At 36.8% G+C, this 18,574-nt stretch overlaps 2 protein-coding genes across 2 annotated transcripts in view; both read right to left on the reverse strand.

Moving 5' to 3' along the window:
- Positions 1-2,468: 2,468 nt before the first annotated feature.
- Positions 2,469-8,304, reverse strand: LOC126771432 (malate dehydrogenase-like). Its single transcript, XM_050491300.1, has 7 exons — positions 8,200-8,304; positions 7,443-7,646; positions 6,499-6,693; positions 6,063-6,260; positions 3,650-3,782; positions 2,928-3,102; positions 2,469-2,663 (listed from the first exon to the last, which is right to left on the reverse strand). Exons 1-7 carry the CDS (start codon positions 8,302-8,304, stop codon positions 2,507-2,509), a joined length of 1,167 nt encoding a protein of 388 aa, XP_050347257.1. The 3' UTR covers positions 2,469-2,506.
- Positions 8,305-13,350: 5,046 nt separating this feature from the next.
- LOC126771233 (1-phosphatidylinositol 4,5-bisphosphate phosphodiesterase classes I and II) overlaps positions 13,351-18,574 on the reverse strand; it is a 76,705-nt gene continuing 71,481 nt past the window's right edge. The window contains exons 19-20 of the mRNA XM_050491007.1: positions 17,469-17,588; positions 13,351-17,404 (exon numbers count right to left, since the gene is read on the reverse strand). Of these exons, the coding sequence (XP_050346964.1) occupies positions 17,357-17,404; positions 17,469-17,588 (168 nt within the window). The 3' untranslated portion in view covers positions 13,351-17,356. The remainder of the gene's footprint in view (positions 17,405-17,468; positions 17,589-18,574) is intronic.

Below are 18,574 nucleotides of genomic sequence, written 5' to 3' on the forward strand. Positions count from 1 at the left end.
GTGATCTACCTGATTTTAGATGTGTTTAAAAGTATTAACTGCCTTTTTTCTAATGTAACCTTTAACTAAATTTTACAATAAACATTTATTGAACCCCGCTCACACTGTTACTGCACCGTCGTTAAACTCGTGCCTTGACAATTATACACGTGCACAGAAAATTATATTTTTCATGTTGTTAATAAACGAAAATGTCCGCTAATGATATTCAAAATCAAACAATATTTTTTTAACTTCCAATGACCGTATATAAATTCAGTTCTTTTATCTCATATTCAACATTACAATAAAATAAACTATTACAATTTATTTTTCTTATTTAATTTTGTTTTTAAACTGTTACTTATTATATATAACGCGATAGCTAGTCTCTTTCAAATATAATTGTAATATTTTAAATATTCTTCGTAAGAATTGTTGAATCTGTTTTTCAACCACCTGAAGAGCGCAGTCGAGGTACGAGTAGAAAGAATTAGGAAAGTTTACTTAGTCGAAGTCTGGTCGAAGCTTGCGTCATGAACTTTATTAATTGACAATGGCCATTGCGAATTATTATCTCATTAAACTACTATTAGTCCATTAAGTCAAGGTTTAGACTTTATTTTAACTAGGGTGACCTACTGCCCAGGATCCCAGGACATGTCTTGATTTTTAAGACTGTTCTGAGACATTCTGCAGATGCTGCATGTCCTTTTTTCAGTTTGCATACATTATATAAGTATGATATTTTATTAAACCATAATACATTATCGATACCTGTATCGAAATAACAAAAACCTTACTTTTTAAGTAATAGGTATAAACCACTAAATATTACATATAATATACTATATATTCTATGCAGTTCTTAAATTTCGTAAGCTACGCTCCGAAAGTGCTAGCCGTTTTCGTTACTTAAATAACGAATATATACATATAATAATATAACATATGTCGGTTTATAATAAATGAACGATCGAAACAGCTTATTATTACTTTACTTACATCAAAAACGTAGTAAACAAAATTTATTAAAGTAGACGTTGAACGAACCGATATTAAATCGGAGTACCGCTCATTACCCGGGTTCCTTCAAACGAGGCGTGAAGAGGCATCTTGCGGGCCGGCACGGCTAGTACAGAACATTCTTCCCGACTGTACTGGCCGTCGTCGCGTTTGGACTCCACTACCACTTACCATCAGGTAGAGTAGTCATTTGCCATACCGGCGCATATAAAAAAAAATTACATACCTGTCGTCTACATATGTCGTTTGGATTAGTCGGATTAGTCAGATAAAGCTTCATCGGGAATTTTACATGGCGAATATTAACAATTACCTTTTAATAACAATAGTTAATGTTTGTGCTTCAACAATTTAATAATCAGTAGTAAATATCTTACTTATTATATAATCGTTGAAATTTCGCAAAGTTAAATTTGAAAAATACAATATTAAACTGAGTCCATTGTTTAAATTAATGTTGCGAGTATCGGTTGTTCCTGACATTGGAGCGAGGAAGGGCGGAAGCTCTGGCGTAAGTGTAAGTCGTAAGCAGTAGCGTCATGCTTTATATCTGAATATTAAATATTGAGTATTGAAAATTGACCTACACTACTGTAGCAAGAAAGATATGAAAATTATTTATTTCGACTAATATCTTGATACAAAACCGAATTAACATCACTATTACACACATCACATATTATAAAATAAAGTGTCCCAGCCGCGTTTACCTCTCTGAACGGAAAAAAAACAAAAACTACCGAACAAATTTCCATACAGTTATCACCAATGGACGGAATTTTCACGTGGAAAGTTTAGGTGTATAATACATTAAAACAACTAATCATTGAAATCAGTTTTTTAACAAAACGCTCGCCGTTCTATAAGTGAGGTACCGGAGGAGTCCGTTGACTATAATCCAGGCGTAGTAACCACCGTGTCCTCCCACGAGCGGAGCACAAGGTCACGTGGCAAGTTCAACATGCACGAATCATACCTACCTGTATCTATAGCTACCTAGCCTACGTATCTGTCCTATACTTTACGACGTAACGTATATACGTGACGTTGTAGACTCGAGATCGCATAGCTCCAGTGGGCAACTTAAATGACGGTCGCGGATTCAAATCCCGGCAAGGACCCTTCGGTATTTCACATATATGTTAATCGTGTAACGCAATTCATCTTCAATCCATGATGAAGGGAAATAACCCTTCTTGTAAATAGATTGAAATTTAAGCCCTGGTTTTCGCGGTCATTTACAAACTATTGTTTGAAAATTAGCAACTAAACAGAATCATAAAACTTCAATTATAGACACACATGTATCAAAGCCTCGTTTAAAATTTATAATACTTACAGATTCTAAAAAGAGCAAAACCCTAGAAACCCTTAGTTCAAGGTATGAGATACGATTATAATAAAAATCTCAACTTAATTATAAAATATATTTACTGTCACCGATTTTATTAACAGAACAAATGTTATAAACAATGCTAGTACTCATTTGTGAAATGAGTATTTATTTACTTTTTCGTCTTGTTTCGCTTTCATAGCAGGGTCTGCAGGTTTGGCACGGGGGACACACACAGCAGGGACAGATTTTATCTGGATGGAGGCAGTACTCCTCACCAATGGCGTGACATCGACCAAGGTTTAACATGTCTTCCAAATCACATCTGTAACATTTAACATTAAACTATTAAAAAGTACAAAAACCCATGTTCCATGATATTATTGGTGGTTAATAGTAGGTGTCCCCAAATATGCGGGCGTAGCCAAGTACGCCACAACCCCACTAGGAAAATCCAGGGTCCGATCCAAATAGAACTAACTATAATAATTATTACTTCCTTTTGAATTAAAGAGGGTAGAGACCGAAGGGCACGCCGAGTAAGTTTAACCAATATTTATATTTTGCATGAATAGGTACATATATTTACTTGCTATCTTCTAATATTCTTGCTTCAATTTGATTAAGATTGGGCACGGCATACTCCACCACGCCACCCTTGCCGATAGTGACCGGCGTGGCACAAATATTCATGTTGTAACACTTTACTGGATGAGCTTGTTCGACGAGCGCACTGTCTATGAACGTCGGTTTCTCAAATAAACCTGTACGAAAACATCTTCAATATCATTAATGTGTATAGCCTACACGTCTCATGTATATAGTACCCATAGAATAACAAGTGATAACATTTTGTTTGTTAAATGTAAATATAATTGTACAATGATGGAGTGTCTTTATATAATGTTACTCATGTTGCAATGAAAAGCCTTGAATATGTGTATGAAGACCCGTGACACTATTTTTTGGGTACAGATAATAGAACCATCACTTACATCGCCAATAAGCAACCAACCTTGGGAACTAAGAAGTTATGTCCCTTGTGCGTGTAATTACACGGGCTCACTCACCCTTCAAACCGGATCACAACAATACCAAGTACTGCTGATTTGCGGTAGAATATCTGATGAGTGGGTGGTACCTACCGATATAGACGAGCGTGCATTAAGCCAGTACCACTACCGTAAGTAATAAATTTATTAGTTTTTATCTTTTGCATGAAAATAATAATAAAACCAAAGAACTTTTCAAAGTTTTCACACAACACACAGATATCTCATTTTTTATATTTAAAAAGCAACGGAAACAAACCTTTCATTATGTTAACAACAAATCTGGCTGTTGAAAACCCCAACGACAAATGTCCTTGTTCGTTATTGCATTTAACCTTGCAGATGATGTCGTCCGCTTCTCGCACCAACCTCGTGAGGCAATCTACCTGAGTCTAAATATTTAAAATAACTCAAAAAACTGCCTCCCCTTTTAATGTTATTATAACTCTATAAATTACGGAAAACTGTAATAAATTTTGACTGAGGCGTCAATTATAGAGGCCAAATCAAATGTAATGCTACTGGTGGGGATTGTAGATTCTACTGACACTTATTGCTGTTTTTCATTAAGTAAATTGCAATATAATCTATTTAAATCATTCAAGCAGAAATACGTAAATTGAATACACTCTTCATTATCTTGATAGTCATTACGGACTAAAGGCCTTACGTCATCGTGATCGCGTCTAATCCAATTAATTTCATTGCCAAAGCATGTTTAAATTGACATTGAATTTCGATACCGGACGGTTCTCAAAGGAAATGACTTCGTTTGGTTTGTTCTCAAAACGAGTACCACTTAGTCGTAATTTACTAAAAAAAAAATCACTTAAGATGCATACAGTACAGTACAGTAACAGCCTGTAAATGTCCCACTGCTGGGCTAAGGCCTCCTCTCCCTTTTTTGAGGAGAAGGTTTGGAGCTTATTCCACCACGCTGCTCCAGTGCGGGTTGGTAGAATACACATGTGGCAGAATTTCGATGAAATTAGACACATGCAGGTTTCCTCACGATGTTTTCCTTCACCGAAAAGCACGAGATGAATTATAAACAGAAATTAAGCACTTGTAAATTCAGAGGTGCTTGCCCGGGTTTGAACCCACGTTCATCGGTTAAGATTCACGCGTTCTTACCACTGGGCCATCTCGACTTTAAGATGCATAAAGAGTGAATTTTAACAACACCTATAGGACCTTCTCGCTTTTCCTAATTAAAAAATCTAACTCTCTGACTAATTTACTAAAATATATAAGTAATATACTAGGTACAATATTTAAAATTCCATAGACAATTCATATTATGCTAATTATTAAAAAAAATTGTCTAATATTGTTGACAAATTATACTGTATCTAAAGTATATTTGGAATAGATTATATATTACGTACAAGATAAAATATTAGGTATTTATTAATCATCGGAGCCGTAGCCAGAATGGGTAGCGATCAAAAAATATTACATATAATTGTAATAATTAAATTATTGACGAATAGAAAAGAAACCGACGAATTAAATAGTAATTTTCGTGCCACCAGTTCTAAACGTAGACGATAATCTTAATAGGCATGATGACAGTATTAAAGAATTAAAAAATTAATGATTTTAGAGAAGAAACTATTTTAAATGGATTCTATAAAGTGATCTCATTTTAATATACATATTGAGATGAATAAGATTTTTAATAAAACAAAAGTATAAAATTCTGCAATCGGCCATTTTATTTGAAACTCCAATCAGAGCGAATGACGTCACGCATCAGTATCTATAACCCTTTCTCTTAAACAGCTGTTGTGTTTACGCGATTCAAAATTAATTTTGCATCATTTAATCAGTTGAGTCGTTGGTTATTCGGGGTTTTGTGAAGAAAATAAAACATTCCAAGATCCGTCAATGATGGAACAAGGTTTTGTTAAGGCAAATTCCTCTAATTTGCCCAGGATTTATTTGTTGATGTTAGGAGAGTTTCTTTCATCAAATAAAGACTTTTGTTCATATGAATTTCGAAATGTGAAAACTTCCTTGTAAGTACATTTTTATTTATCTTTAGTGTTATCATAGGTTTTTTTCTGTTAGCTATATAGTATTACTCTCAGATGAAGAGCCCTTATATTGTTACCAGTAAGAATTTTTAAGACAATATTTCATTTAGCTCCACTAGTACTGAATTTGTGAATTTACCTATTTACGAATACTTCTATAAATCTAAATATATCATAAATATATAAAAATCTTTATGAATCTCTGCCTCTATATATTTAAATGAAACATCTAATCTCAGGTGATTATTTTAAGCTAATTACTAAACCCTGTCCATTGCCACCTTCTGTATTCATATATTAATCTCAATCATCAATTTTGTTTATTTTAGATCGTCACGACCGTCATATGGGGATGATGCTATTAGCTAAGTGCCATGACACCATGACACCTGCGGGTGTTTTTGAGCGAAATTCAAAATAGGTAAATGAAAATGCAAATATTTGCGTAACAGTTAGTTTATTACTGAAATAAAATGATTTTCAGTAATAGTAGACGTGTACCTACATTATAGAAGGTTATTTCAAAATCAGTCATCATTCCTATTGTCAGCAATCTATCTAATGGTTATGACTATTACTTACCAATGCACCAAATATTTGAATGAATTGTTATAAAGACAGTTTAGACATAACCTGAGGAAAATTCCCAGCTTTAGCAGCGGAGAACACTGGCACCCTTGTGCAGCGACCCGTGCCGCAGACGACAGGAGTATGCGACTTGGAAGGATCGGATCCCGTGATGGAGCAGAACAGCTGGTTCGCCCGCATTGAGTTGATTGCGTTCACTCCGAGGACTTTACGCTTATCGTACGTCCGCGCTAATTGTAAGGTCTGAAATACATACACGAGTGTCTACACCTGCACGTGCATTTCTTTTTAAATGCAGCTCAATGTTGATGTTCGCTTTATATTATTACAATTTAAAGGTAATATAATTTTATATTATATTTATATAAGCCACCCGTCCAGGCTTTGCAAGCTATGAATAAGAGTCTACGATTACATAAAACTATTATATTATAATGTAAATAAGTCTATTGATAATTTATTAACATATTAAAATACTAACGTGGGTGCATAAGGCGAAGTTGCAATCGACCGGCGGAGTCTGTATGGCGACTACAGCTTGGGGACAGAACTGCGCGCAGGCGATACTGACCGTGCGCACAAGCTGCATGTTCTCGAAGAACAGTTCTCTGTCACTAATATCGCAGCACGGAGGCAACACGTAGTGACCGCCACAGATGAGAACTACGTCTGCATCCTTTTAAATTACACGAGGTGATCACACATGATAAATTAATTATTATTTTTATTGCTATTAATAACAGCCTGTATATCCCACAGCTGAGCTCATGCTTTCGCTCGTTTTGGATAAAAGGTTCACTAAGAGACTACAACCCATAGGTTGGTGCGACATTGACCTAAATCACATTTAGGTTGATGCTTTTCGGCACATACTAATCGTGAGTCAAAGGCTGGGATACCTAATATAAGAAGCGATCGTATGCTATTACGTACTTAAACTCGAAAAAGAGATACCTACTTTCATGAAAATTATAAAGTTTTGCCATAAAATTACCTATACTACGATGATGATGATCGTCTCCTGACCGATTTCGGCCACGGCGACCGACAGGACACATAATTAGGTACTAGTGTGTCCGCAAACACAGACGCACTCTCTATTCTCTCACCATCATAATCTGATGGGACGGCCATCCGACGCGACCGAAGGGTTCAGGCGCAGAACTACTGGCTTTACGTGACTTTTTTGCGAGGCACAGACGCGCTCTCACAAATGACTGGCTAATATCGAGATTTTTCGACAGAAAAATCCAATAACTTTTTTTATCGATCCGACCTGGTTTTGAACCCAGGGCCTGGGGATCTACGGCCTTATATCTTGCCAATACGACCACACCAAAGAAGCGGTCACGTCTAATTTAATAGGAAACTTTCACTTTCAGATTTAAAAAAAAAGAGCGTTACCACAAGTTGATTTGACATTACATAAAGAGCATTTCGTAAATACACTCTTCCTTGGTAGGCTTCCACTTCCGTAGTTGTGTCCATGTGCGCCAAGTCGGTGGCCACACCCAATACTTTATGCTCAGGCTCATCGTCGTATAAAGCTAAAATCTTGATGATATTTTGTTGTTTGAGAAAAAGTGAAACTATGCGTCCTACGTCACTGCCGGCGCCAATTACTGAAACCTGTTCGAGTTATTTGTCGTAGTAAGGATTTATAGCTGACTTGTCGATATTGAATTGTTAAAATAAGTTATTATTTACCTTAAAATTATCAAATACACGTATTGTCGATAAATAACAGCCTTTACGCTAGTAACAATCGTTAAGTAAGGCCTCGTCTACCGTCAAGTAGCTGCTTATGTACCAAGGTACTGCGGTACTGGTTGGAGAATGAATACACGTCGTGGTAAACATTTGTTTAACACATGGTTGCCACATATTTTCCTTCACCACTAAGTATTAATTAAATAATAAACAGAAATGAAAGCGAGATGCTTTGCACGTTGTGGTGTTTGTCAAGTTAGAGCTCCCGATGTTTGATCGGTCGGATTTAAGGTCCATGTATTCTTCCACTGGCCTGTCTCAGCTCTCTCCGAATAGTACCATATTATACAAATGGTAAAGTTATCATTAGCGTTACCCATTACCGCTTTTTTAATGTCATGTCCCAAAAAGTTGACCTTTTGTACACATGTATATTATTTCGTTGTAGCTATATATTTATATCCCAACAAACCTTTCTTGGTGAAAATCTAGGAACCGGGCAGAACTTCTGGCATTCTCGTTCCATCTGCGCTAAGACGTCCGACATCACGTAGTTTTGGTAGGTGGCTCTAGGCATCACTTGGCAGTTTAGACGGATTTTACTTAATATTTGACGGAACATTATTATCGTTTATTGCTAATTTCGTAAGATTGAAAATGATGATTATGGAATATTTATTTTGTTTTATTTATGGAGCATTTTAGACAAACATTTTGTTGATAGGACTTAGACAAGTAATGTCAAAAACATCTTAAGTATTTCTATAGAATAAGAGGTATTCATTAAAATCTTATTTAAAACGAACTTCTTGTTGCAAACCTACTTTCAAAGTTGACCGTCAAAACTAAGCGTTTGATTTTTTTAAATGCATATAATACGTTATCCAGGGCATTTAAAAAATCTCTATCATTTATTGAGACTTAAATTTGTCACTCGATATATTGGTGATGGTCATACGTATACAATTATATGTTCTCTACCTTGCTTAAAGATATATTCCGGGATAATGCAAATAAAATAGCCAAGAGAACAGACATCAAATTTAATAGATAAGTTTCACCTATATAATATATTCATAACATTCATATTGATTATTATATTGTCTACCCATATACAGGCATACTCAATCGTGTGTACAACAACACAGGAATTAAAAATGACTAGAACTATTCCGTGTGAGAGCCGCCTAGACTTCACTTCTCAATGTTAATCGTCACGGACAAACAACGTTGGCGCAAGTACAAAATAATCTATATTTTTGAATTTGGAAAAATTTGCAATCGTTCAATTCGTTACACATGAAACGACGACGAAATTTCATTCCTCGCACTGTCTTGCGTAGCTGTAACGTGGTGTGTATATGTGTGCATAACACGATTCCCTCATTCTCGGTGCGTGTATCTGTATGTGTGTTAGCTTGCGTGTGTGTGTGCGTGTGTGTGTCCGTGAGTGTTCCCGCGCACGTGTTTTTGTGTGGGCGTGAGTGATCGTGTTTGTATATATATGTCTATATGAGTGAATAGTTCATCTTTAGCTTTCTTTATATTAGTTTCAAAAATATATTGTTATATGAACTTGCAACCTGATTATTTGTCATTTGAATATTTAGATCGCATACTGCAACAAATGTGGCGCAGTGCATTATAACAACAATATCCTTAATAAGTACAGTTTAAATGTTAATATGGCAGTTAATAAACAAATACCGCTTATTACAGAATCATTAACATTTTATTTTTTATTTAAAATGTAATACTTAAGTTATAAACATTTAGAATTAAATATTATATTAAAGAAAAACAACATATTTTTCAATTTTTTAAAATGTTGACAATGTTTACTAACGAAATACGATTATATATAAAATCTTTCTGATATTTTAGTAAAATCGAAAGCAACAAAAATAACAATAATCTATGAAATTATAACAAACGTAATAAACAATATTTCAAACACACGAAAGTTAAATGCTGTTATTTTAATAAATACTTCAATACAAGAAAAATATAACATTTATGTATTCATAATTAATTAAGAAAATATAAACGGTGCGTATTATACCTGAAAACATTTTATTGTAAATTCACTTTGCGACAATTCCCTAAACCCATATACGCCCAGAACTTTAAGTTGCACGGATTTAAATCATTTTTACGCGTCATTTATTAAAGACCCACAGGACTATTAGGACTCTGCTACAGTAATTCATTCAGTAATTTTCAGTTGATTACTTGTTTTCATTTCAATGAAAACGACCCCACAAGCATTTATGGGTTAATGACGTCATAATCGTGGAACAATGACGTATCTGCAGCTATTGTCCGTTCATATTTTATTATGAGTTATTTGTGCCGACTGACTTGTGTTTATCAAAAGGAAAATTAACCTTTCACATATTTTTTTTAATCTGAAGCGCTAGACGGCACGAGTGAAACCGAGTTTCCATACAGCATTCCTAAATATATATTAACAAGTATTTATGTCGGTACGTGACCCAAGTCGAAGACCTAACCGTTAATTAGGTTTGAATACTGCGCAATATGACGAGAGGTATATCAAGTGTATTTTAGTTTTGCAAGACAACTTTAAAATTTCTACAATTATTGTTAATAAATATGTTAATTAATGTTTATAATTCAGTACACCAGTAACTTTGCAAATGTTGACCGTATTATATAGAGGTTAGGATTCGTTTTCTAATAAAACGTTAACATCAACGACCTTGACCTCAAACACAGCTTACATATAATAGATTTGTAGACAATGGAAACGCGGCTCAACCTTCGGTTTCCCTAACGACTGCAGCTTCGCACGCACTCTTATATTCACAACCCATCTCGGAATACTTACAAGTACATCATAAGAAGTGTGTTAATCACTAGAGTCACTCCGCTTGTCACGTTTAACATTTATCTTTTGGAAGAGAATTTTTTCAACTATTCTGTTCCAAAAAAGATGCTAAACTAAAAACAAGTTAGATTAATAAAAGTTTTTCCTTTAACAATTGAAGAATTGTATGTGTTACAGTCAGTCAGAACTATTTTCCGATCGAAACAACTCCGACCGACAATATTAGTGAACAGCTCGCTTTTTTTTAATTAGAACCGGAAAAGCAAATGACTCCACTTCACCTGATGGTAAGTGGTAAGTGGTAGTGGAGTCTAAACGCGACGATGGCTAGTACAGTCGGGAAGAATGTTCTGCACTAGCCGCCCCCGCCTTTCCGACCCGCAAGATGCGTCTTTACGCCTCGTTTGACCTGGATTCCAGGTTGTAAGAGGAAGGGAACACCGTAACCGTAACAGCCTGTGAATGTCCCACTGTTGGGCTAAAGGCCTCCTCTCCTCTTTTTGAGGAGAAGGTTTGGAGCTTATTCCACCACGCTGCTCCAATGCGGGTTGGTAGAATTCACATGTGGCAGAATTTCAGTGAAATTAGACACATGCAGGTTTCCTCACGATGTTTTCCTTCACCGTAAAGCACGAGATAAATTATAATCACAAATTAAGCACATGAAAATTCAGTGGTGCTTGCCCGGGTTTGAACCCACGATCATCGGTTAAGATTCACGCGTTCTTACCACAGGGCCATCTCGGCTTAAAGGGAAGAGAACACGTGTTTTGGTAAAGAGTTCCATTTTTTAGTGGTGCGAAAAGGAAAAGTGTTGCCAAATTTATTAGTGCGCGATGGAATTGAAGTCACAGTAACGCGGTGACATGGAGAGCCAGCACGCGTAGACTAGTGAAGGAAAGGGGAAGCAGGAATTAGGGAGAATAATTTTTCAGAGCACTTGCCGTGATACATAAAGCGATACAACAACAAGCACAAGCGATAAAAAGCGCTTAGCGCTGCTATCTCTCGACGCAATTGTAAAGGCTCGATCCAAGTCCTCCAGTAGGTACTTAGCGGAGCCATCCCAAAGGTGCAAGCAATATTTAACATAAGACCACACCTGCGTTTTGTAGAACATGAAAAAACGCCGCACTTTGTTCAGAACTCCGAGTTTCCGTGAGGCTGTTGTGATGACAGTCTCGATATAATTCCTTGGATTGTTGTCGCTCCGAACGACAATTCCCAGCATGGCAATATTGCTTTGTATCACCAGCGTAGTGCCACAGAGGAAAGTAACAGGGTAAAAACGTTTGCTCCCGTCAGTCAGTAAGTCTCTCGGGCGGCCTAGAGGAGCAAGGCTAATCTAATGTAACCTTACCCATGTGATCAACCCAAAATATCGTGGACCAGATGTTTCGTAACTGTAACACACAAAAGACAAGCGGAGCGAACGAACCTTACAACTATATTTTATTTAAAACGATTATAATCTTGACAAACAGTTCTAGAGTGGACAGAGAAGCTTTGTAGAAGAGCTATAAAAACTTCCAAAAATCGCTATCAATATTACAAATTTCGAATAAAAAATAAAATTTTATTGAATGTTTTTAATTAGTCTAGAAGTTAAGAAGTAAGTTATGTTAAAGTTTCAAAATAAGTAATATTATAATAATATTTTTAACTCTCGTGCTGCGGTCACACATTCATGAGAGATTTCTTAAAATATTTTTTCTCCGGACCAAGCCGGCTTTATTCTAATACAATTAGATGTTCTTGTACGTACATTAAAACTTCAGGATTTAATATTTCAGCAGCGACTAACATACTACTACTGAAATACACTTTCCAGTACGACGTGGAGTAATATTACGTTATAGTGAAAATATAAACCTCTCGACACGTTACGGTCTCAAACCGAACTAAATTAAATATATCTATACAATCTCCGCATGTTTCAAATTAAATATTTTAGCATCTAACGTTCGAAGAGGCGCTCCTGACAACTGATGACTGTGATTGAGAACTCACCGGTTGGCGTGTTCGGAAGGGTGGAGGGCTTTGGGACTCGAGTGTGGCGAGGTGCCGGCATCACAACACGGCCGTCGGTTACGTCCGCATCGACTACATCACGACGGCGTGATACCGACCCAGGGAATGCCGAAACACTATCTTCTCTGTATTTTTCAATGAAAATCTGTCTTTTTACGTCGGGTGCTTTAATTCGTTCCAGGATTATTTTTGTCGACGAGACTCCCGGGTGTGTCTGCGGGAGAGTGAGCTTTGCGCAGTTACACTCTGGTAAACGGCGTTAGGGTATAAAATATTACATCTAGACGTTTAATGTTTTCGACAGTAACTATTCATACTTTTAAGACATAATGCAATCATTAACTAATTCGATTCCTTTTAAAAAAACTGACTAAAGTTCAAAAGTACGGTGCAAAATTGTACCTCTAAGTCGACATTGATAGGGAATCTCCGATAAAAGGTTTCGTGCTTTGTCTTGAAGCACACTCGTGCTCCGTCGGCCGAGTCGGCCGAGTCGGTCACCCCACCACAGCTTCGCTACGCCGCCGACTGAATCGACTGAGGTAACACAGACATTACATCGTTTGAAGGAGTTTATAACAATACTCGCGAATGCTCTCGGTGCGTACCCACGTAACGTGTCGAGAGGTCAATACACAGTCACGACCCAGAACTAATAATCCCTTGTTCATCTTATTCCAATAGCGTGTTTCAAATAATAGTGGACATATACACATTATCAAACCAAGAAAGAAATATTGCTACGATCACATTAGAAAATATGAATAATTACAAAATGTAGTTTAACACTTTGAGAGTAGAGTTAGACGCTTACATGTAGAATACGTATGTATACATATATTACGAGCATATCGAAGCTGCAGCTGATAAACTACTAGACAACGCTTACACACTAGTTGGCGAAGTATACAACGCTATAAAATATTAAGTACTTAGATTTTTCGCAATTGTTACACGATAATGTAAGATTATGACAGACTTGCATAATGTCACGACAGACTTTGTATTATTATTATATCTATAAAAGTTTATTTTGTCTTTAAACGCGATTTATTATCATTGGCATTATTAATTTATATTATAATCGCATATGTTGCGTAACAGTAAACACTTTAAGGTCTGTATTAAAAATATTACGCGAAAAAAAGTTAATTCAAACTACAAAGAGAACAGTGAAACTTAAATCGAGAAGTACAAATGTATTATTTTACCGAAGAAAATTATTTTTAAGATCTTTTAGGATGCTTTGATATTAATAATTAATAAGTTAATTATTGCTTCACGAGGCATCATCGTTTAGGTACAAAAGCACTTCTAAAAGAGAAAGAAAAGACAGTATCAATTAGGCCTTCGATATATTTGACAAAGGGAGGAGAAACTATCAATATCAGTATCATTAATTTTACTTCGATTAGGAGATACACCAAACCTACTTAGCTAATGACAAGTATTATATTAATTCAAGGCAAGAACGTGTGTCGCGTACATACTCGACCAAACTACTCGTAACATTAATTACTCGCTAGCTACACTAATTGTTACACGACGCGTTGGGCGCACGAAATATTTGTGACGCGTCGACAGCGCTAAGTGAGATATTAAAAATATATTAAAGAACATGGCTGCCATTACAATCTGAAAATGCAAAAGGAAAACTTAACAAAATAATACAATAAACCTACGACATAAATGTAACAGTGATAAATAAAATAAAGCCAAAAAATATTTTAAGCGTTATTTGCTTTTTTTTTTTGCTTTTTACTGCACTCTAAACAACTGAAGACAAAAATAATTTGAAAATAATAGTTGGACCAAAAGACGGTTAAAACAATATTAAGTTGCACATTTTATAAATAAGTTTATTTTGATAAACGAATCTTAAGTTTCTCGAGTCTGTACTCTATACAAAATATGTAATCTAAGTGAACTGGTACACACTGCACGACAATGATAGCATATTATGAACCCATTTTATAAATGACTACTCTCGGGTTCATCGGCATCATGCCGAGGCAGCGGCGAGTCCGTCGGTTAAAGCCGAATATAATTTATAAAATGGATAATATACATCGCTAAAGTTTAAAGTAATTTGAACCCTGAGTGAATTTTTGAGTGAGAATAAGGATTCGTGACTGATTCTACTTTTGTCCGCCGTTTGGCCATATTGTTACTGGACTATAATGCGTTGCATATGTTCATATATTTAGCAAATATATTACCATACAATAAATAATAATAAATATTTACGAAAGGCAGCCATTTTTGCCTTAAAGCTTTTTGTATGAGATAATGTTTCAAATGCCTCCTCATTCGTATGGGCCTAGGCCTCGTGGCCTCGCGTAATGTTTCGACTATCGCTATCTACACGACGACACAATGTTGTAACAAATTAACTACGCAATAGAATACTTCATTCGGATTATGAGAAAGTAAGAGATTCCCTGTTTGTTTTGGTTTAGATTAAACACAAATGAAAATTGGGAAAAGAATTATAAATCTGTATATATTTAAACTTTTTTAAACTGCAAATATTTTTACCCTTGCTTTTATGACAACCATATTCTACTTACATTGATCTTAATGAGCCTACTGGCAACATTGTGCATACAACGATTACAAAAGTGTTCCGCTTCATGAACTCTATCGCTAACTTCGTACGACGCAGTAGTAGAACGAGTAAGGTTATAATAAGCTATTATTGCAGGTGAAAATTAATTTTCTAATCTTGAGGTATTTCAAAAACTTCCGCACATTGCGAACACATTGACGTCTTACAATATACACAAGTCGACCTCGAATTTATACCTAATATTGCCATATTTAATTTCATTTACGACGGACATTATAGGTAAATTATAAACATTCTGGAAACGCTGTTTATTACAATTAACTTAATTCAATTAGGATTAAAGATGAGATGCCAAATTATTACATCAAAACACGTATCTATTTTATTAACTAATATAAGAGCATGACGTCTGTATGATGGCCATTATTTGTGACTAACGTAAACGTAAGCGTAACGTTGGGGACGTTACTTTAACTAACTGAAATGTATTCAATTATAATTATGATAATACTGTATATACAATATAATCGTAGATTATTCAGCCATCATACTCAGGATCACATCGATATTTGAAGGTATGTATTTGCGCACGAACATTAGTTTTCTATAAAGATAAAACTTAAACTATATCGTCCTACTCGTATCAATTTAAGGGATTTGAGCAATGCATATATTATTTTAACATAAAAATCCACTACACAGCGGCGAGTGAACGTATTAAGTTATATACAAAATGCAATACGTAAAGCAGATTTCAATTTGAGTAACAATTGTTGTAACCCGGAAGTTATCAACATGTATTATTGTGCGAACGGTGGACTCTCATGACAGGTATGTTACATTTATTTAAAGTTTGCGAGGGCATCATCGCTTTCGTGATGTAGTTCACTTGATTATATGTGTGTGTGGTTCTTGTCTGGTACGTCGTACCAGTATTTGGTACCATTCGGTTTTGTTACGCACACTCAACTTTTGGAACAAATGCAAGTTGACTAAAATCAATATTATTCTTTTTTTTAGACTTAGTTTTTTCATAATTACATCGTAAATCTGCTTTGCATTCTTGTATCGGACAAAGAAATTTTTTCCATAAATAAAATGCCCAATATTACGTTAAACTGTTATTCTGTATTTGCTATGCTTTAGAATTTCCTCAAACTGTTCTCCAACAAACCCGGTTCGTTCTAATAACTACCATTCTGTCAAGTGGAGGCTTTCCTGCTCTGTGTTCGCGTGATTGAAAAAAAAAACATGGAACGTTTCAACTTTACGTTTTTTATTTAGTTATTTATATCGTGAATCGAGTAATAAATATACAAAGGGATCGAACACACCGCCGGACTAAGAGAAGTGACACCGACGCGAACATCTGTAAAGTTACGGCCACATCTGTGCGACCCAACGACTAACGTCGCGGTCTGGCATCACCGACGCAGGTGAGACCGATCTCCGAATAAGCGATGTTTTATAAAATTGGTTAAAGCGATTTCACTAAATTCGAAAGGACATTATCACTCATAGAATCTATCAGACGAGCTATTCGGATCGATCGCTCGTTTATTATAAATCTTATTAGTTTGAGCTTAAAGTTTGTTTTTAAAAAACAATCAGATCTTTAGGGCAGACTAGATTTTATTGTGCGTAAAGAACTAACTAAGCATTGGAATGTTAATCTACAACCTACGGTTACCGACGCCGGTCAGTGCAAGCCGGTAATATATTTACATAACGGTTTCGAAATTATATTTAAATCTCTTTATTTACTACTATAGTCATTTTTTTAAATGAATAAAAAAAAATGGAAAATATTTCGAAATAATGACTTTTAAGTAAGGAATATTAGTCGCTCAGTGTCAGGCCGAGAGGCGCAGCCGCCGACCGGCCCGCGGGCTCCTCGGCTCGAGAATACCTTCCAGTAAACTACTAATACTAACAACATTTTGTGCTCGAGAGTACATCAAAGAACAGGTCGTGCTATAGATATGTATCGACGCTACTGTCGGGCGCGGTGACGTCACAGCGAGGCCGGCGCTACGGAGCTCCGGGGCCGCGGCCACGGCGACCGCCAGCTACGAGATCACGGAGGCGGCAGGCGGCGAAGCGGTCCCCGCTCCGCTTCGCTCCTTAGGTGGTAATATCACAGATTCCTACAGGAAATGAACACGCGGGAGGCGCCGCCTAGCCCTCGGGCGCGCCGCCGCACAGCCGCTCCAGCTCCAGCAGCTCCTGCGGAAAAGCGCAGTTAGCGGACGCGGCGGCTAACCCCCCCCCGCCCGGCCGCTCGGCTCACCTGGTCGCGGCGCAGCAGCAGCGCGTGGTGGCGGCGCTCGTGTTCGCGCGCCAGCTGCTCGCGGCGCCGCGCGTGCGCCAGCTCCAGCCGCGAGCACTCCGCCACGCCGCGCTCCACCGACTGCAACAGGCGCGCTCTGAAGTCGCGACTCGCGTAGCGATCGGGAGTGCGAGTTCCTCCGTGACGTTGCAGGTCCGGGAGGAAGTGCAATATCGCAGATGCCGATCGTTTTTTTTTAAATAATAGAAGGCGAATGGGCCGTCCGGTGGTGAGTAGCTCCAGCATCGTCTATCCAGTGTGATAGGAGACCCTGTCGACCCGAAAGGGACGGATAGGTATGTTAAAAGTATTACTAAAAAAATGATATTGTGACCCTCCAATATCCAAATATTTTTTAATCTTAATTTATAATATGACACCAGTCGGCGGGTGGCAGTCGTAATACCGCTGACGTGTGTACCCCACGTTCACACTGAGCTCGGAGCCGACCGGTGCGGCATATAGTCCTGTCGACCGAAATAAAAAGGCCCCAAATCACCGAGCTCACACTCTCAGTGAGCGGTCTGAGCCACTTGAACACTAACGCGTGATTATTAATTGTCTTTATTTATTAACTTTTTCAGGGAAACATACTGTAATTCTACACTCATAAGCAAAACATTTTTTTCATAACACAATACACAACTTTCCACGACTTATTAAAACATAAACGATAACATTAACCAGACAGTTTAAAGAGAGAAAAATTAAAATAAAAAGACATTTAATGAGAGTGATATGACATTACCCTAAACTATCGCGATCTTATGATTATGGACTACTTTTAAGTGGTCGTTTCGTAGCTGTGCTTGTGTTCCGCGATATGTCGTATTCTAACCAAGAATATCTCAATATGTTAATGTGTCTGGATAGGAGTGACTTTTGACCAAATAAAATTGGGCACAAATGTACTACAACGCGACCGTGCCAACTATGTGTTACGGAGCCAGACAGTATCGCTGTTGGTAGTAAAGCCATAGCGTCCTCATCGAATCATTTGACACACGATCTCAACTCGGACATATTAAAAAAGCTCTTTCAGAGCTGCATAAAATTCAGCTTCTTAA

This window comes from Nymphalis io, chromosome 10 (genome assembly GCF_905147045.1).
Source record: "Nymphalis io chromosome 10, ilAglIoxx1.1, whole genome shotgun sequence".
NCBI classification, from domain to species: Eukaryota; Metazoa; Arthropoda; class Insecta; order Lepidoptera; family Nymphalidae; genus Nymphalis; species Nymphalis io.

Coding starts and splice junctions, on each gene's coding strand:
- LOC126771432 (XM_050491300.1), bottom strand. CDS start 8,304: ATGCCTAGAGCCACCTACCAAAACTACGTGATGTCGGACGTCTTAGCG. Junction 3,783..6,062: donor AAGCTGGGAATTTTCCTCAG/GTTATGTCTAAA, acceptor TTAAATATTTAG/ACTCAGGTAGATTGCCTCAC. Junction 2,664..2,927: donor AGAATATTAGAAGATAGCAA/GTAAATATATGT, acceptor TAAATGTTACAG/ATGTGATTTGGAAGACATGT.